Genomic DNA, 25,770 nt, shown 5'->3' with positions numbered 1-25,770 from the left:
GGCAGGGTGATGAAGGTATGAGATGTCACAGGTTGCGATTTGGTGTGGGGAAAGTCTACTTCTTCTCGATAGAATTTGTAGAGTTGCCTCGGAATCCATGAAAATGCTCCATTGGTGCGGCGCATGGCGCAGGATGTAAACGATTGCCTCCTTCAGAGCATAGAGCTCAGCCGCTGTCAAAGATGTTTGTCGTTCCAGACGAAATGAAAACATTTCACCATTTAGTGGTATGTATAGTCCAGAGGAAGAGCTTTGCATGGTTGATGAACCATCGGTGAATATGAATGCTCTTGCTGAATGCACTCTGTACATGTAGTCTAGAACGATGTGGAGGATTTATGACTGGGGCAATAGTCTTTTTGTGGCCAATTCTTGGGATACCACATGCAATTTATAGCAGAGCAAGGTTCCATGGAGGGAAATGTGGTGGCATTATTTGTGAGGGCTGGGTTGGAACAGACAGCAGTATGTTATGAATCGTTTGGGCGAATCTGGAGCTGCTGCACTTCGAGGCGATACGACTTAAGAAGTTATTTCTTGCGTGTAGCCGATGCCTAGTGCACTCGAAGGGTCTCCTGTCGTCTAATCACTTCTAAAGGCAAACAATGTGCCTCTGCTATGGTTCCAAGACTCGAAGATCCCTTCGGAAGTCCAAGACAGGTGCATAGGTTGTTTCTTGCTGCCTGAAGGCTTTTCTTGCTTGTCTCAGATATTTTATGCAGGATAGGGAGGCTGTAACGCAGCACTCCATCCACATAGCTCTTGTGCAGCATAACCATTGAATGGCAATCACTTCCCCAGCACGGACCCGCAAGACATTTAAAAACCTGAGCGGCCGAAGAAATGCGGCCCCGTATCCGTTTGACTTCGGGTGACCAGGTCAAGTTGCGGTCTATTAAAACTCCTAGAAATTTATGAATTCGTGCATACGAAAGTATGCGCCCGCGCAGTATCAATGGATAGCGATCAATATTTTTCCGTGTAAAGGCCATGGCCACGCTCTTATCTGGAGAAAGTTGAAGGCCACGGGCTGCGAGGTAGTTAGAAATGTTGTATAGGGCTCTCTGTAATCGCTGCTGTGTACATCTTTGTGAACGAGAAGCACACCACACACAGATATCATCTGCGTACAGCGTGATCTTTACTCCACGCAGCAGGATTCTCTTGAGGGAAATGAGGGTCAGGTTGAACAGCAACGGGCTTAGTACGGCACCTTTGTACACCCTTTTTCACGGCATAATGGGCAGTTGAGCCTTCCGGAGTGGTCATAAAAAGGTGTCGTCCATCAAGGTAGTCCGCTATCCATGTGTATAACTTGCCCCCAAAGCCATGATCTTCAAGAGCGGTAAGAATTGCTGTGTGGGGGGACCGAATCAAACACGGCCTTTATGTCCAGGAAAATTGCGGTTGGTGTGCAACCAGAACTAAGTGATTCTTCGAGTGAGGACACTAGAGCAATGATATTATCTGTCGCTGATCTGTTCTGAAGAAAACCATTCATTTCCTGGGGATAAGCCTTCCTGCTCTCGAGAAACCATGTCACCCTGGTATGTAGTATCATCTTTTCCATTAGCTTTCCGGTACAGCTGATCAAGTCGATAGGCCGGAAGGATGCATAACTGGTTGGCACTTTCCCAGGTTTTAAAAGTGGCACTATTTTTGCAAGCTTCCACTCGGCGGGCACTTTACCTTTTTGCCATGTTGAATTGTATAATTCATGAAGGCGTAGTTTAGAGGGCTGAGAGAGATGGGCCATTGCTTCGTAGCTGACGCCGTCATGGCCTGGTGTGGAGCACTTGTTCACATCAAAGATAGCCGAAGAAAGCTCTTCTATAGTAAAGGAAAGATCAAGGGCTGGCTCCGACACTTTCGAGGTAATGGAGGAAGAGGCACGTACGAATTATTGCGGAAGCATTGCTGATGATGAAAGAAGCTTACAATATTCTTCGGCCACTTCTTTCAAAGTTGTGCGCTCTTGCAGGGAGAGGGCAACGAATGGGTGCAGCTGCTTGGTGCATTTTTGCATTCCAATCGCTTCTCGGCCTTTTGGCTAAGATCAAAGTGTAGAGTGGCGAAGGCTTCTGCTTGCTCAGGCTCCAGGAGAGAGTGGTATCTCTCTTCACAAGTTTCAGCCTTTTATGAACCTTAGGAGCAAAGGCCAACAAAGCTTTGTATGTCTATGTTTGAGTGCTGCACAGGAAATTGACTGCTATAATTTTATCACGATTGGGCTGAATTCCTTGTGTGTCAACGAGGTGTCTGGGAATGCAAACTCGGAACTGCCCGAAGCAACATTTGGCCTGCCTGTTGGAAAAGTTCCAGGATGGCAGACAGATGGGTCAAATGAGAAGGAAATAAAGGGAAAAAAATAACATCATTGGGTAGCACAAAGCATGTTTATGTTTAGCACTTCAATCCTCGGAGGAGAGAGCTTATCATGTGCTCAAATTTTGCAGGCGCACTGCATGGACCAAAAGGCATAACCTTGACTTGGTAGAGGCCATACAAGATGATGACAAAAGCTGCTTTTTCTTTGTCCAGCTTATGAAAAGAAATTTGCAATTAACTCAAGCAGAGGTCAATGAAAGAGAAGTATCGGGTATCATGCAGGCAATCAAGAGCACCATTGATGTGGGGTAGGGAGTATACATCTTTTTTGGCTATTTTGTTTAGGTGGTGGTAAGCGACACAAAAATGCCACATACCATGCTTTTTCTTCACTAACAACACAGATGATGCTCATGGATTACAAGATGGTTCAATGATATCCCTTTCCCACACTTTGTCTACCGTGTGTTGAATAACTGCTTTTTTGACACGAGACACACATTAAGGTCTTTGGTGAATAGAACTAGAATTACCAGTGTCGACACAGTGCTGTAAAGCTGATGCTCATCCCAAAGGACAATGGTGGAAGTAAGAAATGTCAGGATAAACTGAAAGAAGGTGGCGGTTAGGTGACTGGCATATGCTTGTGAAAGGTCTGGGCTTGGCATCATTGTAAACTTGTCATCGTAGCCAGGTAAAACTATATTAACATAATCACAGACAGTGGTGGTAGTATCCATGGCCAAAGTGGAGGTTTCGTGCAAGGCTCTTCGTGCTTGTACCTGTGCATGGAAGCTAAAATTTAGGATGGGCAGAGATAACACTCAGTTGATGATGGAAGCAACTGTGCGCAGAAGGGTAACATTGCGTGTCAACAGGACATCATTCATAGAGGAAACGATGTGCTTGCCATCAGCGAGCCAGCGAGAGGGAGCCATAAAATGCAGGTGACGGCCTGAGGCAGCAGACAAATATGCTTTGTGGAATATTATCGGGTTAGATAGGTGCTATCAATCAGTGAAAAGTTTAGTAACTAGCTCAAAACTTGGGAAACATGATGAGCAGTCTATGAGTGCTGAATGGTCTGTTAAGAAATAAAGGCACAAGGTCACATGGTGTTGGAATACCAGCGACAGTTGGTGCGAAACCGTCAGCTACTCATACATGTGATAGGGCAGGCGTCAGGGCCTTATTAAGGCAAGAGCAGAGATTTGCCCTCATGATAAGTATGCTCATCCTAATATATATGAGTGCACCTAAAGGCCTGCCCTTAACTTCAATCCCTAATAAATTGACCCTGGTAGGAAGGTCATAACAGCATTTGCAGGCCATATCGGGAATGCGGTGTCACCTCTTGGAGCTTGAGTCATTAGTTTTCGAGTGAGAGGTATTTGTGGGTGGTCGGAGATGAAGGCATCTGAGGCTGCGGCAAACAAGACTGGAAATATGGTAAAAATGAGCAATTGAATCAGAATGGTGGAGTGGTGGTGTGGTGAATTTGTTGCTGCTGGTTCTCAGGTGTGCAGCGATGGCATACTGTCGAAGAGGTCATATAAAAGGTTGTTTTGGGAACATTGCGTCTAACAGTGCTGACAGTGGTGAGCAACATGGCCAACATGCCTCCAGTTGAAGCAGATAGGTGTTGTCTGGAGTTTTCCACTCAAGATTGTGATACAGTAAAACGTCGTTACAAGAGACACTGCTACAAGAGACGCTTGGTTATAAGAGACATATGAATGAAGACTGCTTGGTTAGTTTTCCTATGTATGCCGTGTTAGCAAAATCGCATATAAGAGACCTTGGTTACTAGAGACACATTTCTCGGGTCCCTTGAGTGTCTCTTGTAACGAGGTTTCACTGTAAAAGGGATGAACATAGTCATTGTGGAAAGCGGATGTGGCAGCGGCTAGTCGTACTGGTTGGTGGCTGACAGAGTACACTGGATGGAGGTTCGTATGTTTACAAGTTCTTTCCCGAGAACTACTTTAATTAGGGAAATGGTTGGAAGGTTGCTGTCGGTCATGTGTTGTCAGCCAAAGCCATGGCCTCTATTTCACAGCATACAATCCTGGTCACCCTACCTGCAGCGGTTCGTTCCAGTGCCAGTGTTGCACATGGCTGGTAGTGGACACAATGACAAAATTCTCGTTCACAATAAGAAGTTGCTGCGGTATTTGGAAGCTGTACAAACTGGTGCATGATGTGAAGGCTCTTGGATTGTTCAAAGCCAGCCGATTGTATGAGACCTCCAGGTTGATCTGCTGAGCAAAGTCGATGCATGGACTCTAGGCGTCAACAAGACAAAACACCTCGATGTCTATTGCGGTGGGGAAAAAAAAAAACTTTGCATGGGATCGGCCAAGGATGAATATAAAAGCTCTGTGTACCACACTAAAAATGCCAGATTCTTTTACTCGCTTGCTAGCCCACTTCCTGGCTGGCTGAGTCAGATGGTTCATTTTGGAATTTTATGCACTTAAGGAGGGAACTGTCTTTTTTTACGAACAAATTATTGCCTCTTCAAAAATGCTGTCTGTCTCAGCAGTCCATCGCCCATGCAAAAAGCAATACGTACTAGCAAATGTGTGTGCTTGTTCACAGCCATTCTTTTTAACAGCAGAAGTATTTTTGTGGGTGGTACAGAATGACTTTCAACATTTCGTCTTGGCAAGTTCATGTTAGCTCTTCAGCGGTGTGTAAAGAATGATGACAAAGTGAAGTAAGCGGGACAGCTGCTACCTCACAACTTGCGTTATCTCAGGAACGTACCACTTGCTGTTTTTATCTTTACATGCTGTTGAAACCTGCCAAGTTTGGTCTCCGACTTTAACATTTAGCTGGCTCTACATGAAAGTGGTCCTTTTCCCCATACAGTAAAACACTATTTACTCAAAGTACTAAAATCCCAGAAAAAAATCTGAGTCAAGCGGAGTGTCGGTATAAGCAAACTACTGAAATTTCAACAGAAGCCACACCTTAGGCACATTAAGGCACCAGGTGACCATGCCAACAAATAACTTTTTAAATAACTTAAGCTCAACGATGAAGTTCGTTGCCTAGGAACAACAAGTATTAAGCTCCAGCCATTCTTGCAGCACACACGCCTCAAGAACTTTAAGAAACCTGGTTTTGCAATTTTTCGAATGAACAAATCAGGTTGTCATGCAGTTGTAAATACAGTTTCATGTATTCCTAAACTTTATCTCACAAACAAATTCACCGCCAGCTGGATTTTACGAAGCTTTCCTAAAAAATAAATAAATGAAAATGAGAAAACAACTGGCTCTATGATGTAGTTCTACAAGTCACTAAGAAGTGTAGCCTACAAACAAAAAGAGCACGCAGTTTGGGCTTGAAAGGTGGGAACTAGAAAAACTGGTTTTGCCTTCCAGGCCCGAATGTTAAATAGTCGAACAAGTGTGCGAAGCTGGGCGAGTCGGTAAGGATTCATGATTAGAAACAGCGCAAGAGACAGGACAAGGAAGAGACAGCGCCCGTCCTTGTCAGTTTCCTCGTCCTGTCTCTTGCGCTGTTTCTAATCGTTAAATGGTCGTAACTTCTGCTACAGACCAGATACAATGATGATGTTAGTCTTGTTGCACTCCTTGGTTTGTGCACAGTTCACTGGTACCTTGTTCAGCTGCATCACTCCACCACCAGTTTTTTACGAAGGCTGTCAAACAATCGAATATAAAAATCCAAATAAGTTTAATATACCAGTCATTTTACACAAAAACAAAATTTATATCTACAATCACAATGAAAAACTACATATGTACCCCAATTTTCATCATCATAACTGTAAAAATAAACTTTTTCGGTTTCAGACCCGTGTGTTCCTGTAGACATAAGAATGAAGCTCCAAACTTCCACTCACTAGTGAAATAAGGCATTGCATAGATTAAACAACACAATGCAGCCACGAACAGTTAGGAGTTGTACAAATTCATTTCAGTGTGCCTTTAACTTGGGAAAATAAAGTGCTACTGAGGGCAAGACAGGGACAAGGGTTAATGACATGTAGAGTAGAAAGTGCTTTGTGCGTGTCCTTTTTAATCTTGTTCCTGCATTGTCTTCAGTAGTGCTTTATTTTCCTCGGAGATGAATGAATCACCAACATGCTTCTTTGCCATGTTGTTACTTTCAATTGCTAGAAAATTCTTTACAATTAAACAACAAATTTTTTATGCTCTGACACGCAACAACAAGTTCCTGTTTAACACCACTAGAATGCAGTTCTCCATTCCTGAACAACAGTACTCATCACCATATAAAGTTCTTGTTTAACACCACTATAATGCTGTTCTCCATTCCTGAACAACAGTACTCGTCACCACATAGTCTACATCTATGTCTACGTTACTGTCCTCTATCCAGCAACTCCTTTAGCTATGTGGATGGCTAGCCTTACTACTGCAATTAGAATTTGCCATTTCATCCTAGCAACATACTTTTAAAAGGTTTGTTATAATATTTGTAGAAATTTGCCATTTTATTCCTGATGGAGGCTTTGTTTTTTCTGGTATGAGGGTGAAAGCAGTTCAACAGTAAGCTCCCACTAAGACGGACTCAAAGGGACCTTGTGGTTGTCCTTCTACTGTATTCCAAACTTCCAGAAGTGCTCTCCAAAAATAAACTGGCAACATGCCCAGGTGCATCCAAATATTCTACTTGAAAACGGTGAGTGAAATAAACGTACACGGGTAAAAATGCCAAAGAAAAAAGCAATTATTGGGCTCAACTTTACAGAAAAAACTAAGCACTCTCGCTTGGTTTCAACCAATCTATGATGCATGTTTGTTGCTACTGTGCAAATTCACGTACGGTCACAAATGAGGCCATCTCACCTAATGAGCTTAAAAATCGCCCAGTGTCTTCGTGCTATTGAAGAAAGATCACGCAAGCATTTAGGCAAGCATCTGCTGCATCATGTGTCACACCAGTGCCCTTTCCTTGTCGTCGTCAGAAGTATCCTCCAAGGGCACCTCAAGAACCTCTTCAAGACAGCTATATTCTTCAAGACTAGACCCCACCAAGGCAGTCACGTTTGCAGCGATTTGTGTCTTCTAATTTCATCGTGTTCCCTCCAGCCACATGTTTGTTGTGCAGAATCAACAGCGGCGGCAGTCACTGCCAAAGTTTATCTTCAAGGAACAGTACAGTACAGCATGTGTGAAACTGTTTGTCTCTAGAAGATTTTTTTTTTCTACAGCGGAGCTGTTACAGGCTAGGTGTACATCAACTGTGTACAACAGCAAGTTGTGTCGACAGATTTGTAGGCAAAGCCAATTTTATGTAAATACTCTCCAGCTCTCAATCTAATGTAGGTATTTTGAAAAAAAAAAAAAAAAATCACTGAAACTTGCCAGTAGGACGACTCTAGCATTACGCCGAGTTTCATCTACTTGTCATGATTAGTTAGTTGACAGTGAAGTTGTAAATGTTTCAAAATTCCAGGCTACTGTCAGTACGTGGCCATCTACTGAGGGAGATGGCCATGTTACAGACCACGGCTGTAACTCTTGTTTTATTAAAACTATCTGGAAACAAATTATCTGGCAATTGGCCACTAAGATGACCCTAACTGGCAATTAGCCACTAAGACGACCCTAATGTTACAAAAAGTTTCATCGTTTTATAATTATGTAGTTCACAGTGAAATTGTAAATATTGCAGAATTCCCACCTGCTGTCAATACATGGGCTTCTTCGGGAGGGAAACATGCAGCCCCAATACAGTCCTTCCAAGTGTCATTCAGCTAATTAACTATTAACTGCGCAGTCACAAATTACGAAGAAGCGTATTTTGTTTCATGCACTCCTGGGACTGCACTCTGGTCAACAGAGCGATATACAGCTCCACTAGTGACAGAGTGGAATGGCACTGATTTTTTTTTTTTTTTTTTTTTTCCACTGAATCTATTTTATATCAGACAACCATTTACAGGTTGTTCGGTATGCACGAGAATTCGGCTCAACAGAATTTGTCTTAAAAGGAGCTTACTGCATTAGCTGCCTTTACCCATGTAGGTGACCTTTGATAAAATTCAGAAGAATACAACCAAACAATTAATGAATCTCACAACCATACCTTCAAGCTGCTTTTGCTGCACTCAATCAGGTGCTTTGTGAAATTTGTCACCATGTTTAGTTACACGAGAATCTCATTCATTCAATGTCAGTCAAATCACAAAGCAAAAGTCATAACCAGGGAGATTTGATTACTCGAAATGATAATGGGTGTGCTCTACACCAATCTCAAATAAACCAATTGCAAATTACTTAAGTTCCATGACACGGACGCTTTGGCAGTTACCTTGTCAGGACTTGCTGATAAGAAAAAAAAAAAGTCACAACCAATGTTGTGCGCTTTTGTACAGGCATGAAAAAATGAACAAAGCTGGAAGGTAATGCAAAGTAGCAGGAATTCATGAGGAGGCCTTCCTGCTTCTTTACTATTCTCAAAATCTTTTTGTTATGCCATTCCAGCTGGTTAAGTATATCGATTGTGCACAGCGGTATGTTACCTGGTTACGTATCTCACAGCTTCTACGATAAGAAAGACAGTTCCTGGTGCTTCATGACTGTGGACATAATTTATTATGAACATTAAAGAAATTACACACAGAAGTGCTCAAGTGAGCCCTAAAAATCTATTCCCACTCATCCTTCTGTCGCACATCAAACGAAAGCAATGCCTGTCATAAAGAGCTGAAGCTACTAACAAAGTTACCCGCCATGAGTTTGACATTCCAAAAGTGAGCTGCGTGAAAACATTTTGTAGACTAGACAAACTTTCTCCGAAACTACCAATAAAACCTCTGCATTATGGCAATGGCAACTCTGTTGTCAGCGCAATAAATATTGGAGCAAAAATATCACAATGCGTGGGGTGAATAGCAATAAATAGGTCGCGGGCGATCGCTAGCCCGCGGGCGAGAGCCGCAGGAAGTCCGAGTTGAAGTAGATGACCACGATGGAGATATCGTCCCGGAAGCTGCGCACCACCTCCTGAGGCAGCGCCAGCATGGCAGCCAGCTTGCTGTGCTCGATGCCGTACTCGGTGCGGCCGAGCGCATTGCGGATGAGGTGGGTGGCCGCATTGGCGTCGGTGGGCTTCTGGGCCAGGCCCTTGTGGCGGGCGGCCAGGATGTGCGCCACCTGGCCCAGGCGCAGGCGCGGCTGGGGCAGCAGCCGCAGCCGGTCCAGTGTCTGGCGGCCGCTCATGTGCTGGCCCACCAGCTTGGCCACCCGATGGGGCTGCAGCTGCTCCCAGAGGCCGTCCGAGGCCAGCACCAGGAACTTGTCGTGGGGCCCCAGGTGGTGGTGGCTCACCTCGGGCGCTCCGCTCAAGTACGGCGGGCTGCAGTAGTGCGGCGGCAGCGCGTGGGGGCCCGCCAGGGGCACCAGCAGCTCCACCACCTGGCCCACGGGCCACTTGTAGTTGAAGTCGCCCAGGGCGCGCAGCGGCGCCAGCTGGCCCAGCAGCCGGTCCTGCCGCACCACCGTGTTGACCTCGGCCTCGGGGTGCTCGGACAGCACCCGGCGCAGCTCGCCGATGTTGTCCGCGTTGTGCTCCGTGCTCAGGGCCCGCGCCCGCCAGCTGGCGTCCTCGGCCAGGGAGCCCAGCACGGCCTTGCAGTCGCCGGCCGAGGCCACGTGCAGGTGCATGCCGTCCAGGTGCACCACGCAGGCACAGGCCCCCATGAGGGCGAAGCGCAGCGCCTGCGGCCACCGCTGCTCGGCCACTTCGCGCGAGATGTCAGCGTCCAGCTGGACAAAGGCCCTGTGCAGGGCGTCCTGCATCGAGAAGGGCCGGCCCACGTCCGACAGCAGCGCCAGGGCGAAGGCGTGCAGGCTGTCGAAGTGGGCTTGGCTCTGCTCGTCCGTCAGGGCGTCTATGGTGTGGATTACTTGAACCAGGTGCATCCTCTTGTTTTGTTCGATGTATTCCTTAAGCAGTGGGTGAGGCAGAATTGACAGGGCTATGTAGTCGAAGAGGCGATGGCTCACAAGCTGCGCGAAGCCGTGTCCGCCGTGTCCATCGAACACGCCGAATAAATGTCCCGTAGTCAGCAGACAGCGAGCAATGACGAGGCGGTCCTCCATGGGACTGTTGGAGGGAAGCTGATTGGTGTCAAAGGACCGCAGGGACCGCGCTTGCACCTCCCTCGATGTTTCATTGGCACGGAGAATCTTTGACACCTGCGGGAATAAGTGGTACCTGGTGAGTTTCCGCGAACATTGTCGACGAAACTTTGCCACATAACGTTACGAAATGATTGGTGAAAATATCCCAGACTCAGGAAGTCTCACTAGTTGATCAGTATCAGAGCCAGGCATTTGATTCTGCGAACGAATACACGAATCGTCACTACTACGCGAGCAGCGATTTAAAAGGCAGAACGCTCTGGACATATGGGGGCAGGGGGAAGGTTACTTGAAATTGACACTACGTGTAAGGCACCATTTAAAATTTTTACCTCAGGTGGTCCTAGTCTAGGTGCCCCGAAGAGATCGTTCTGAGAACGCGACTGCTGCCTAAGCCCGTTCAGGCAGAAACCAGTAGCAATTCTTTGAAGTCTTGGTAACGCGAAGTGCCGCAGTCCAGTCAAGGTCGTTGCCATAACTTTCTCCAAACCATTTGTATTTTTTGTTAACCACTGCAGAGCTTTTACTGAAGAGTGCTTAAGTGTGCATCTCAGATTATTTCGCCATACTATTAGCCGATCGGCCGAAGCATTATTAACTGCACAACACAGGGACACAGGTGATCAGTACATATCAACGATAACTGGACTGGAACCATGCGCGTCGCCATGTGTGTGGCCAGATGCCACGGTTATTCGGCTAATGCACGCATTCAATGAGAAAATCTAATTGATGAATTATGTTGCATTCTCGGGGTGGTGATGCCTAATATAATATAATTTAATTCCTTCACTTTAGCACTAATGACAAAAAAGCTTCCGAACATTGAAATATGAAAAATTATCAAAAACGCGGGTAAGCCATCTCAACGCGGGAAGCATGAAACTGATGAAACTAAATAGATGCCAAGTTAGCCTTTCCGAGAATCAGCAATGAAGCGGCTACTAGAAGTCGTGCGCGCATGCTGCACAGTACCAACAGTACTACCAGGCATAGCTACCAGGTACTACCGATGCTTTTGAAACGAACGCGAACTGGTCTGCATTCAGAAAAGCAGAGTCAGGTCATTAAGCAAATCTGTTGGGCAAGTTGGTGCATTATGATTCAAATAATAGAGCGTGACTTGGACAACGACAGTAAAGAAGGACGGCGGGACAAGCAATTGTCCCGTCGTCCTTCTTTACTGTCGTTGTCCAAGTCACGCTCTATTTTTGGAATCAGAGTCAGGTCAGCAGAGTTATCTGCCCGTGTGTACGAGATTTCGGCGCACGTTTAATCCGGATCCCTCCACTACGGCACGCCTCATCGCCTGCGTTGCGTCGGCGTGTTAAACCCCACAATCAATCGATCAATCAATCAATCAATCAATCAATCAATCAGTGCACGAAGACTACGATACACAAGACAAGCGCTGTCAACCTCGAGCGGGGTGCTCGATACATGTGTGCTCCACTGAGATCATACCTTAATTATTTGCAACGAAAGCTGCACATGGGAAAGGCAATTCTAGATGCAAACGTCTTTGTCCGTGCTGCGCAGCCGATATGAGTCACATGATCGTATGAAGTTGCGCAAAAGGCCATATCAAGCTTACGCGCTGTAAAAAAAAAAAAAAAGACAAAGAAAAGACGCCAAGACTGACAAAACAGCACAAACAGCGAAATGTGGCGTCACGCAGACGCGGTGCCACGGAAGCCAGCAAGGATGGCCGGGGTGTAGGCAAACAAAGAAAAAACAAAAAAAAATGCTTGAATTGAAGAGGGGGGCGGGGGGCAAATATTTTTTTTAAATTTTAAAAATCACGATGGACTGCTCACAAGTCACGGTGAGAGCCGTCCGGCTTGATTTTTCTCCAACCGGCGGAACTGCTACCGTGCACTGACTAGCCAGAGTCTCTGTAGTGGGGCGAGATCCAGTGCAAAAAAAAAAAAAAAAAAAGAACTGTTCTGGAAGAATTAAGTTGAAATCGGGAAGCCCTGCTGACGGAAGACTATTCCTAGAAGATTGATAATTAAGAAGTGCAGTCATGCATTGATCGTGGCACAGACTTATGCACCGCTTCTAAAGCCCAGCAAAGACCAGGCAGACATCGCCTCTTATCGGCCTGTTTCACTCACGTCGTGTGTCGCTAAACTTATGGAAAAGCTGGTGAATGCTAAGCTGATGTGGTGGCTTGAAAGTAAGAGAAAGCTTCCGGCATGCATGACTGGCTTCAGGCAACGATTATGCGCACAAGACAGCGTCCTCGATCTTGTTAGTCATGTGGAACACCAGCGACACTGGCGCTATTTTTTGACGTGTCCAAAGCCTACGACAATGTCGTACAAAGCGGCATCATCACAAAGCTGTCACAAATGGGCGTGACAGGAAATCTCCTCCGCTTCGTGCACGCTTTCATCACAGGTACGCTCTATGCAGGTGCGATTAGGGGACGTTTTAAGCAGCACTAGAAGTGTATCGCGAGGTGTGCCACAGGGAAGTGTTCTGTCTCCTACACTTTTCAATGTGGCTATGGCGGGCCTCCTTCGAGCCGTAAAAAAGGACTGCAAGTCAGTGCACTTATCAATATATGCCGACGACATACGCATCTGGATCTCAGGTTATCAACACAAGCGGTTGGCTATGATTGCTCAAGGAGTGATTCGTACGGTACAAGCATATCTCTCGTCGGTGGGACTAACAGTCTCCGCGGAAAAGTCTTGCTTTATTTTGTTTCCCGGAAAGAAACGGAAAGGGTCGCGCCTCAAGTTAACTTTAGGTGGCTTGCCAATCCGGCAAGCTACTCGTGTGAAGTTTCTCGGCGTCACTATCGACTATAAATTATTCTGGAGGCAGGCCGTGGATTCTCTTGTCACGTCCATGGTTCCCCGCTTAAATGTGCTTCGACGAATTGCTGGATCTAACTGGGGGAGTCACCCATCTTCTATGCTTAGGCTCCACTCGGCGCTCATCTTGAATCGGGTTCTTTACCAACTACCTGTTTTGTCTCCCTCGGAGTCCCAGTATGCTCGTCTGGAAGCGCTGCACCGACAGGGCGTTAAGATATCCCTAGGAGTTCCCCAGGCGGCGGCAAACAAAAAAGTCCTGGAAGAGTCCCATTTTCCACCTCTTCGTTTGATGGCGTCTCAGCGGTTGCTCTTGCAGCTTGTCCGGCTGGGAGAGTCCGCTGCCGGAAAGGCCTTGCTCAGGCGTCTCCGCCTAAGGGTGGAATCTCGCATATACGCGGCGCTCAACACTCTCAGCATTCTCGAACCGCAACAGCGGAAGAACCAATATCGCTTGGAGCCACCGTGGTCTTTCGAGAGTTTGGAGTGCCAGCTCACCATCCCGGGCATCCGCTCGAAGAGATATACAGCAATGGCGGAAGCGAGAATGTTAGCACTTGAGCACTTGGACCGGTCGTACAGAGATTGTGCTCATGTGTTCACGGACGGATCTGTCGACAGAGAAGCCGATACCAGCGCAGCGGCCTTTGTGATTCCCGGCATGAACGTTTCCTGGGCGGCTCGCATTGACCAGTTGACGTCATCAACAACGGCAGAGTGCATAGCGATCGAGGCGGCCTTGAAAAAGATCAAATCGCTTCGGGTGCAGCATGCGGTAATTCTAACAGATTCCAAGTCGGCCCTACAACTCTTGCAGCTTGGATTTCCCGCAGATAAAATTTGCCAACGCTCCCTGCGTCTTCTTCAGCAGATAAAGGAAAACGGATTTTGCGTTCGCTTCCAGTGGGTCCCTTCCCACGTAGGAGTGCTTGGAAACGAGGCTGTGGACCAGTTGGCTCGTGAAGCGACATCGTGCACTCGTCTTCTGAAGGTGGCTCCATATGAACGGCGCATTTTAAAAACAATCATACAAGATCATTTCCGCTCTCTTTGGCGACCACAACATCGACCTTGTGCCACAAAAGGAATGAAGAGGACAGAGGCAACCTTACTGTTCCGCATCCGGACCAACTCAGCGCGGACACCGGCGTGGCTCCATAAGCTGAACATTATCGCTTCACCTCTGTGTGGAACGTGTGGTGCTACAGGCGACATCGGTCATTTTATTATGGACTGCCGAGAGCATGCGGAGGAGCGGTTAGCTTTGTTTAAAGAACTGCGAAGGATGGCCGCTCCGCATGCCTCTTTGAACGATTTAATTTTCCCGGAAGGCCATTGGATCACGAGAAGGGACATCTTTCGTTTGATCCTGCAATTTTTACGTGTCACAAGCCTCAGCGAGTCATGGTGAATTTCCGCGCATAGCGGTAAAAAGGTGCTGATCGGGTGAGCAATTGCCGGCATACCACGCAAGGCTAGGTCCACCCGTCAATAAACATCACCACCACCACCACCACCATTATGCTCTTGCACCTGTATGCGCTGGCGTGGCACAGATGTCGATGCAAGTAGCCGGGAGTCATTATTAATCGCGGAAAAGCCTTTTTTCAAAGAAGTTTCTGGTGCCTGCTACGCATTCAAAGGTGTTTAAACCGGCCGCATGAATGCTGACCTGAATACTCCCACCACGAATACCACATGTTTTAACGTCCCCAAACAAATAAGTCACATTACATTTTTGGCTAGAACCACAGCAACAGAGACATCGGTCTATAACACTTAGTTTTGCTCAGTGTGTTGCTCTCCGCGGCGTTTGATGTCAAAGTTTTATGATACTGGTAGAATGTGAACTGTATGAGCTTCCTCGAATACGAGCGTTAGAAAGCTAGGGACATAAAAAATCCTGGAAGTGCACATGTAATTCCGATTCGAGTCCATCGGGACCAGAAGTATTATTCGGATGAAGGACCGTGATGGCGTACTGAATTTCCTCCAATATGAGTGGCCCGTCGACCGAGTGTTTCCTCATCATTGACCGGTGTGGATGGAAGGGGGGGGGAGGGGGCGTACTTTCGGTTTCCTTGCTGAGAGAACCACTTTGAAGAAAATTCACGTGATAACCCCTGAAGGCACGTGTTATCCCCGCTGCAGCTGAAAACGTGTGGCGTTGAACAAACGATGTACTCCCGCCACTACAACACACGCCACAAACGGGTGACCTTCCAACCCGGCGACCAATTTTGCGTACGGAGCATTGTGCGGCTCCGAGGACGCTCCGAAAAACTTTTGCGTTGCCATTTTGGCTATTGCCTATTTGCAATACGTCAATTAAGCGACTTGAAAAAACGTTGCCCTCGTATCATCTGTAGAAGAACGACAATCTGGCCATGTACCAGTTGCAGTGTTTCTAGACGTCAAATCAGCATTTGACTCAGCTTATCACGATGCAATCCTAGCATCCCTTATTGCACTTGGACTCGGTGGAAGATTGCACACATGGACCTCTAACTATCTTGAGGGACGAAAACTCTTCATGTGCACGGCAGAAGGCTCAATATCATATTTATTTATTTATTTATTTATTTATTTATTTATTTATTTATTTATTTATTTATTTATTTATTTATTTATTTATTTATTTATTTATTTATTTATTTATTTATTTATTTATTTATTTATTTATTTATTTCAGGTACCCTCGTGGCCCAGAGGGCATTAATGAGGGGAGTGGTACATCTGGGTGGTCGAATTATACAGACATTGTAAACAAATGAAACAATATACACAAACACTAAACCAATAAGTATGCAGCAGTGCGCAGATATATATAAAGTCTTTACACAAATCTACACAGGTATTGCCTCTAGCATAGAAAACTAACAAAACTAACATTGACTATTGCATGCCAACAGAAATACCAAATTGAAAAAAAAAATAAACACTGTGGCAAAAAAGGCCACAAACTAGACAGAAGTGAAGTATTCAGACAGTTTTTTTTCTAAACTGGTCAATGTTGTTAGTAAGCATTAGGGCTGGTGGCAAGCGATTCCACTCCGCTATAGTTCTAGGAATAAACGAATTTGAATATGATACAGTGCGGTATTTCGGGATACCAACTTTGCAAGAATGATCTATGCGCAACGAAACATGAGTGGGGGGTGAGATAAGAGCATTTTTAAGGGTGGCGTTCAGTTTATAGATTTTAAAGAAGAGGCACATGCGCGATACCTTTCTGCGCAGTGTGAGTGGTTCGAGAGATAGAGTTGTTTTCATTTGCGTTACGCTTGATAAACGGCCGTAGTCATGAAGGATGAAACGCGATGCGCGGTTCTGGATTGCTTCAAGGGCATTTATTAATGATTTATTGCATGGATCCCACACTGAAGACGCGTATTCGAGTTTTGACCGAACAAGTGACTTATACAATAGTAGTTTAACCGAAGCGGGGGCTAAGAAAAAATGTCGCCTAATGAAACCAAGCATTCGGTTAGCATTCAAGATAATAGAAGAGACGTGCATATTCCAACTAAGGTCTGCTGTTAAGATAACCCCGACGTATTTATAAGACGACACTGGTAGCAATGGGGAGCTGCTTATACTGTAAGAGGAAGGGTGTAAGTCACGTTGGCGTGAGAACCGCATTACTTTACATTTATTAATATTAAGTGTCATATGCCAAGTCGAGCACCAATTATCGATAGCATCAAGATCCTGTTGAAGCAAAGAAACATCGTTAGTATTTTTTATTTCGCGGTAAATAACACAGTCATCGGCAAAAAGTTTTGCAGAAGAGGTCAGATTGTTGGGCAGATCCTTAATATATATAAGAAAAAGCAACGGTCCCAAAACTGAACCTTGTGGAACGCCTGAAGTGACAGGAAGAACGGAAGAGTTGAATCCATTAACATGAACAAATCGAGAGCGATCTGTTAGAAAACCTTTAATCCACTTAACAACATTAGGGTCTATATTCAGGTGGCTTAGTTTGTGAAGAAGCAGGCTGTGGGGCACTTTATCGAACGCCTTACAAAAATCTATAAATATGCAATCAGCCACGGAACCGTTATCAAGTACAGAATGAAGGTCGTTTGTGAAGGCTACCAACTGCGTTTCACACGAAAATAATTTTCTGAAGCCGTGTTGCTCAGGTGTAAAAAATGAGAATGATTCAAGAAAACTTGCCAAGTGAGAAGCGATGACGTGTTCAATTATTTTACAAGGAATACTCGTTAACGATATGGGGCGATAGTTCGAAGCGGAATGTTTGTCACCAGATTTATGGAGTGGAATCACTTTTCCTATTCTCCAGTCATCTGGAATCTCCCCAGATTGAAGAGACTGATTAAATATTTTGGACAATATAATGGCGGAATAAACTGAGGTGTTTTTAAGCACTTTTGTATTAATATCATCAGGACCACAACTGGAAGACAATTTTAGGCTCTCAATTATGCGTACAATGCCATCAAAATCAAAATTAATAGGATCCATGGGGAAATCAATGCGAGTGTGACAAGCAGGAAGTGACGGGTTAATACAACTCGAAAATGTTTTTTGCAAACGTGTCATTCAGAACGACGGCGCAATCAGCGTTGCTGATTCGGTTTGACTGCAAATCAACAAGAGAAATTGTTGAATCCTCGGTGTCGTTAATCGTACTCCAGAATTTTTTAGGGTTTTTGGAAAACAGTTCAGGTAGTGTAACATTCATAAACTTGTGTTTTGATTCCTTTAAAGCTTTCTTATAAGTACGTACGACATCCTTTAGTGCTGACCAGTGCTCCAATTTACCAGACCGCTTTGCTCTGATGAAGAAACGTCTTTTTTTGTTAGCAAGGCGTTTTAATGCACGGCTGAACCATGGAAACTGGCGGTTAATGGTAATGATCTTTTGTGGAATATGTTGTTTAATTAAATTGTGAATGGTACTTTTAAACAGGTGCCAGTTTTCAGTGACCGATCGCTCGTCGAAACCAACAAGAAATTCATCCAGAAAAGTCTTCAGACCATCATTAATGGCGGAAAAGTTAGCCTTTCTGTAATCGTGAACAACCTTAGAATTATTACGGGACAAACGAGTTGGAAAATTCAAGATCATGTGTATTACGGAGTGATCGCTTATTTTCGGTAAGTAGCTGATGTTGGTGACAAGATCAGGAGCTGTTGTTAACAATAAATCAAGCATGTTAGACGTGCGCTGCTGAGCACGTGGTCGCGGGTTCGATTCCCGGCCGCGGCGGCCGCTTTTCTGATGGAGGCGAAAAGCAAAAACGCCCGTGTGTACGAGATTTCGGCGCACGTTAAAGATCCCCAGGTGGTCGAAATTAATCCGGAGCCCTCCACTACGGCGCGCCTCATCGCCTGCGTTGCGTCGGCGCGTTAAACCTTACAATCAATCAATCATGTTAGACGTGGAATCCGTTATTCTTGTTGGCTGAGCGATAACCTCAGTTAAGGAAAAGGTTGAGCAGAGTGCCACAAAATTTGATGATTCGCATGTTTCTTCACTTGAGATAGCGGGTGCCTCCCAGTTAACATCGGGAAAATTAAAGTCACCAAAAAGAAATATCTGCTGATTAGGAAACTTTGTGTGAATGGTGTTAAGGGTGTCGTGAAGATCATTACAAAAACCTAGTGGCGTAGACGGCGGGCGATAACATACACAGATTAGAAACTTGGTAAAGTTAACAGATACCTGAACGCAAGTGAATTCAAGATTTGTAGCTATATTGACTCGTAAACATTCTAAATTGTGGTTCACAGCAACTAAGACACCACCGCCACGCTTTGAGGAGCGATCACATCGGAATAGATTGTAGCACGTTTGAGCAGAAAAAATTTCACTGTCACGTACAGATTCATTCAACCAAGTCTCAGTTAATACAATAATGTCAGCGGCAGTAGTGTCAGCAGCATAAGAAATAGAATCGCGATTACGAACTACACTTCGTATGTTAGTGAAAAGAACTGAAATGTTACTGGGCGTCCGCGACGAGTTATGTGGACGGACGGTGAGCTATTCTGGGGAAGCACGTGGAAAAAGCGTTGGATGCTCAGCTTCGGGGGCACCACGATATCTAATTTTTTCCTTTGCTTCGCCGGTTACTTCGCAATACTCGTAACACTTATAGTTTAAGATGAGCTTATTATAGCGGAGCTTGAACTTTTCATCCGGCGCTGAGCGTTTCGCAAAATCGACTAGCATTTTACGCGCATGTCGGGTGAAACAAAAAGAGGAGTGCCTCAAAGAGCTGTATTAAGCCCTTTACTGTTTCATCTCACGCTCATACACCTGAAGCGCGTACTCCCCCGTAACGTCAAGATCACTCATTACGCGGACGACATCTGCATTTGGAGTGCATCAACATTACGCAGGGTAACGCAAAACAAACGTCAGAAGACGCTCACAAAAATATCTGCGTACCTAGTGCCTAAAGGACTTCATCTTTCCCCCGAAAAAAGCGTCGCCATAGCATTCACCCGCAAATGCATGGATACCCTTTATTCCTCGGTGGCCGGCCTCTCCATTACGTACGGACCCAAAGATATCTTGGTACCCTCTTAGGCCGAAACCTTTCGTGGGCTCCTGAAGTGAAGAGGCTACGGACGCGAATTTCAACAGCATCGCAAATTGTATACCTTCGGGCAGCCACTGGGGAAGCGATCGTCACTCTATGGTTTTGCTGTTCAAGGCGTATGTTGACGGAGTGCTGCGCTACACCCTGCCTGTCCTGCAACAGCTATCACCTACAAATAAAAGACAACTGGAGGCGGCGAGGAATAACTGTCTCAGAAAGTGCCTAGGACTCCTTAAAGGCTCGTCGTGTTCTGGGACAATTGCTGAAGCCGGTTTTCTCCCCTTGGACGTACTACGGCTTCAAGAAACGCCCCGCGTTCACTTGAGACATCTGTTGTCCCATTTTGCTGTTCAAAACCACAATTCTAGCTTTGAAACCTTGATGTCTCCATTCCAACTCAAGCCCCGCAGACCATGCCACGCAACTTCCCACCCTGGACTCTGACGCCCCTGCGCATAAAATCATTCATACCTGGAATTGATTCGAAAAAGCATATGCCTCAGATTGGCCTACTCCAGATGACCCTTGCCCACATTAACAGGCTTTATTCGGCAATGAATGACGTTTATACAGAAAGGATTGGCAACACCTGAGTGCAGTTCTTCTGGAATTTTTATTCCATCAGCTCACAAAGCATTGTCGTATCAGCTTGAGAGACCGACTTCACCCGCGTCGGCAGAGTTATACGTGATTAGAGAAGCCCTTCGATACATTCTACGCCAGCCGCCGACATACTGGACCGTCTTCTGCGATTCAAGAGCAGCTCTTCAAAGCCTGCAACGTGCTAGCTGTTTCAGCTTTCACGAACATGCCCAGCGCGAAGTGAAGTATTTATATCACGTTGCATACGTCGCTGGGCGTCGGGTAACCCTTCAGTGGTTCCCAGGGCGCAGTGGCATCATGGGAAATGAGAAAGCGGATGAGGCTGCCCACAGGGGTCTACAAATGAGGAACAGGAAGATTTTCTTCACGAAACATGATGCCTCAACGATTACGAAGACACCAGCTTTGACGGAAAGGGACCGTTTACGGTGCCTGCCGGAGTATCATGACGGTTTTTTACATGACATAGATCCATATATTAGAATGAGGCTGCCAGAACGTCTGCCCCGCCGACTGGAGACGTTACTCCATAGGCTGCGTCTCAACGCAGCATTAGCGAACTCCTACCTACATCGTATAGGCCAGACATCAAGACTGCGATAATTGTGGCTCAACTGAAACAGTCGAACATATATTACTGGAGTGCTCTGCCTATGCCGAATCGCGGTGCCGTTTACAGAACAGAATTGATTGTCTCGACCCTGGACCAATATGACACTGAGATTATTACTTGGACCATGGCCCTCTCCCTCTGCTCAGCGCGAAGTCCTGTCTGCGCTATTCGACTGGAAATTGGTGTGTCTACGACGTTGTAGTATTCACGTCATTTCAAGAAACACCCAACTCAATGCCCTGAAGCAGCTAGGACTGCATTTTTTTAGTTTTTTTCTTCTGCTACTCTTCTTAACTACACCTACTTCCTTTTTTTCCTCTCCTCCTTTCCCTGCAGAGTAGCATGTCGGCGAATTACTCATGTCGGCAAACCTCCCTGCGTTTTCCTCTTCAATAAAGAGTTTCTCTCTCTCAACTAAGAAGTCCTTCCCGAGGGAACACATCGATCATATCGCAGGAGAACACTTCTTAAAGTGATCCATGTGCCCAGAATAAAACCTTAATTACCACCCACACTGACTGCTATACCGGCAGAACTTCTTGGGCTGCAGTACCTTGCACATTGAAGTGTCCCCTCATTTTATTTTGTGGGTATTTTTCCTTTACATTTCAGCGAGGTTTTCTTATTCCCTTTTGTGATGTAATTTTTCTCGCCGAGACGCTGCTTTAAACGAATGAGAGGAGAGCTTAGCTTGGTGAACAGCCCTGCTACCTCACGTCACGTCACGTCACGTTGATGTTGCAGACCCATGCCACAGCACGCGTGACACGACACACATCCCCGCGGGAGACTGACAAAACATGTCAATGCGATGCGATGCGATTTTTAGGGGGGGGGGGGGGGGAAGAGGGCCAGAAACTGTCTGGCGTGGGGTGCCGACACCTTATCAGGCCCGTGGTGGGTGGGGAAGGGGACGTAAAGGAGGGGGATAGCGGGAAGTATTAGGAGACAATTTTAAAAGGTAGGAGAGTTTCAAATTTGGGGAGGGCGTCAACTGCTATGCTAGTGCGCGCAGAAAGAACGCCGAGCGAAAGGGGTGCAGTAAAGGCAAAGGAAAGAGCAACTGCGGCTAGAGATAGAGGTCAGTGACAGGGGGAATGCGGAAAAGGTGCTTATAGGAGATTGATTGATTGAAAACACGTTTATTCTATTTTGTTGCGCTTGGGCGCTGCTATGGATAAGGGTCGGGAGGGGATACCTCGCCTCCCGTGGATATGGCGGTGCGCAGGCGAAACCGCGGGGGCCCGTGGGGAGGGTGAGAGGAGGCATGGTGCCTGGCGGAGATGGCTGGCTAAGGAATGTTACCCTCGCTTAGAAGGAAAGAATGTCAATGCCAATGACCCACATATGCACAGATAGCACGTCAGTTTTCCCAAAGCTGCGTTTTCCCTCATGCGGTACACCCTAAAGATGTCGCCTTTAAACGACAGAGAGAGAGAGAGAGAGAGAGAGAGAGAGAGAGAGAGAGAGAGAGAGAGAGAGAGAGAGAGAGTTTACTTTCATCCGTGGATAACCCTTGTAATTGCATATTTTGACGCCTATACAGCTGTTGTACGCAGATCGCATCGCCTTGGGGTAGCACACGTCTATGATTTTTAATGGGAAGCCTTTCCTGCCTTGACGTTAATGAGCGAGAGTATTAACGAGCGCACGTGCATGGAACGTGCCGTGGCGCTGGCTGTGCACGCAGTTCTAGAATGGCAGAACGAGAGCTAGCTGACATCATGGCATCCAAGGACTCGGACCCAGCTGAACGAAGCGCTGAAGGAGGCTTCCCTGGCCAGACTGGTGCGGTGGACCCAGATTCGAGGCCTCCCCCAGGAATCGGCGACCAGGAGAGCGTCGAAAACACGGTGCCGGGGGAACCAGGCCCTTCCACCACGGCCATTGAAGCTCCTGCACCTCGGCCGGCCATGGCGGGCGCTCAGAGGCGGGTGCAGGATGCAGATCCCGTCGCCACGCTCTTTAGGGGAGCTGTCTTTGAGCAAGCCTTCCGCACCCCTTGGTACTCTTCCCGCGCCAACGGCCTCACGAAGGTACCGGCTCACCCTCTCTGGAGGGTGCCGTGGTCCCCGATTCCAGCCGCCACATCCGGCGCTGAGCGGCAGCCGGACTTCATGGCATGATCGGTAACCCTGCGCCACTCATCGGGATGGACCATGGGCGGGGCGGCCGACCGCGGAGTGACGTCGTCGCGCCCGGACGTGGCGTAGAAGAGGTGGACGCCGACGAGGAGGGCGGCGGGCACCCTGGCCCCTAGGGACGGGGACTCGGCGCCCAGCACCTGCCAGCCATCGCCACGAGTCCCGTACTGGTGACCCACTGGTGCCTTCATGCTTTGGCTTTGTATGCAGGACTTTTTTTTGCTCTCTCTCTCTCTCTCTCTCTCTCTCTCTCTCTCTCTCTCTCTCTCTCTCTCTCTCTCTCTCTGTATGTGTGCGTGTGTGTGTGTGTGCATGTGTTTGTGTGTGTGTGCGTGTGCGTGCGTGCGTGCACTTGTTTTCCAGCGTCAAATGAAGAAAAAATATAATGGGAACGGTCTCCTTGCTTTCATGCTCAACATACGTACAGCTGGACGACACACGAAAAGCCCGCACGGAGTCCATGCTGGGCACTGTTAAAACAGTTGTTCTCCTGTAAGTGGTGAAAAATGGTCTAGTATAACACTTGTTCCAGTGTTTTGCCACACACACTAGTAAGAGGTATAGGTTAAGAGGTATAGGTTTGTCCGTGTTTACGGGTATCTTCTTTATGAACTGGTATGACACCCGAACTAAAGGACAACCTAAACGCAACAACGTATCCAGAAATAACAGATGCACGTGTTTTGAGGACATAGCACAGGATGAGAACAGGTACAGTAGCAGAGTTTGGTTTAAGTTTACGCACGCCTTCATAGGACAAATTTCGGGTGTTACCTTCTTATAGTTGCGATCGGGCCAAACATGGAAGTCAGTGATAGACGCAGAAAACACTGCCTTAAAGTATAATGATTAGCCCTTTGAATATCATCAGTGATGTCTGGGCACCTTTTCTTGTATTGCGATAATATGCACTTTCGCATGATTTAGAACGGACCTAGAGATGCAAGATCGCTCCTGTTTGCAGGAGAAGACAGCGGTGGTGAGGCCCTCAGAGTCATCGCTAGAGATCGGGGGGGGGGGGGGGGGGTCTTTCAGGATGGAAGCCTGTGAATACCCTCCGATCTCCCGATATTGGTGGTATTCAACCTTCCTCTTTGCAACTTCCACATCTCTTTAGGACTTCGTTTAAGCTTGTTTACCAACGATGAAAAAAAAAAAAATTACACCATCTTCCCGTAGGGGAACCCTGAGTAGTATGCGAAGCAGCCATGGGGTCAACTGAAGTTCCCATTAGTTTTCAGTTCGTCGTTTCCGTTGGCGTTCAGCTTCGCGTGCCTTCGTTGTATTAGTAGCTTCTTGACGTAGTTTGAATGAGTGAAGGACATAAGGCGCGTTCGTAGCACATTCTCCCGTCTTGGTTTGTAGCGCAGTGGGAAGAGCGCCACGTACCTCCCGTTGCGGCCAGAGAGTCGTGGGATCGAAACCGGGCGCCGCCTAACAGTTTCTTTTTATAGTGGACTGCGCTGACGTCAGCCCAAACGCTGACGGGGCTGAAGAGACGCGCATGCGCAGTAGAGTGCGGACGGCGGCCAACGACAACGAGGGAGGGAGGAACACAGCCCCGAGCATGAGATGCTTCGCATCTAAAAACACATATTTTGCTACATTAATCTTTGGCCTATAGGTTAGGTTAGGTATAACTTTATTGATGCCTGCAAAACGACGGTTTTTACGCCCCGCGCCGCGGTTTTACGCGGGCCTGGTGTCGACCTAGGGTTTGCTGCTACTCTGCACAGCGCCAACGCACCCCGTTACCGGGTCGCGTGGTCTGGGTTTTTCGAGCGCACACCGGGCCTGCTGGATGGCCCAAAGTTGAACGCCCTTGTCGTTACTGCGTACTGCTTCTTGGAGTTTCGGCGGATAATTCCTTGGCTTCGCTATGTCTGGAAACCGGATACAGTCCCAGAAGATGTGCCACTGGTCTGCGAGGCTCCCGTAGTAACACGGCCTCCTCCCGGCTCAGTCCCTGATGGGAGGGGGGGATTACCCGTCGAGTCAGGAGGTAGGCCCTGGTGATCTCGCTGTAGCTTGCTATTGGCGGTGAGCGCGAACACAGGCGGCGCTGCGAAGCGCGCCTCCGTGACGTCAGCTTAGGGATTTTCGCATTTGTCGTCTGCTTCACTCATGGTCGCTCTCCCTGCCGTTTCTTTGCGCTCGGTCAACTTCTGATGCTTGTCCGCACCAGAATTGGCGTGTGGGTAACTTTTTATCATAATAATAGGCTTAAAATCGCATACACTAGCTCATGGTGTCAATTAAAGTATAGTTTTGGATACAGCTACGGGACAAAACATTGCCGGCGCACCCCGTTTCTTGCGAAGCCGGTCCTGTGCGGAGCGCGAAGAGTCGGAGGTAGGCGTCAGCTTCTCATGTAAGCATTCGAACAAAAGGAACAGTCAGCTGCTAATAACCGACAACAGCGAAAATGGAAGACCAAAACAAATTCTCAGCCTTCAGGGCTGTCGGCTTTGGCAGAAGGCATCATGATTCCCGGTAATCATATGTAAGGTAAAACAGTTTTTGCAACCT

General features: G+C 46.9%; 1 protein-coding gene across 3 annotated transcripts in view; it reads right to left on the bottom strand.

Annotated features, from left to right (window-relative positions):
• Positions 1-6,017: 6,017 nt before the first annotated feature.
• Pdp (pyruvate dehydrogenase [acetyl-transferring]-phosphatase 1-like protein, mitochondrial) overlaps positions 6,018-25,770 on the bottom strand; it is a 48,587-nt gene continuing 28,834 nt past the window's right edge. Inside the window, exons 1-2 of one of the 3 annotated variants that reach the window (XM_077686167.1) lie at positions 11,943-11,966; positions 6,018-10,532 (exon numbers count right to left, since the gene is read on the bottom strand). In XM_077686167.1, coding sequence (XP_077542293.1) covers positions 9,252-10,436 — 1,185 coding nt within the window. In that variant the 5' untranslated portion in view covers positions 10,437-10,532; positions 11,943-11,966 and the 3' untranslated portion in view covers positions 6,018-9,251. Of the gene's footprint in view, positions 10,533-10,810; positions 11,187-11,942; positions 11,967-25,770 lie in introns of those variants that run through there. The other 2 variants (XM_077686165.1, XM_077686166.1) reach the window with 2 other exon arrangements.

The sequence above is a fragment of the Haemaphysalis longicornis genome, unplaced genomic scaffold (assembly GCF_048455015.1).
Source record: "Haemaphysalis longicornis isolate Haplotype H1 unplaced genomic scaffold, Haemaphysalis longicornis Haplotype H1 scaffold_1, whole genome shotgun sequence".
NCBI lineage: Eukaryota > Metazoa > Arthropoda > Arachnida > Ixodida > Ixodidae > Haemaphysalis > Haemaphysalis longicornis.
This window is presented reverse-complemented; position numbering and strand designations above follow the sequence as displayed.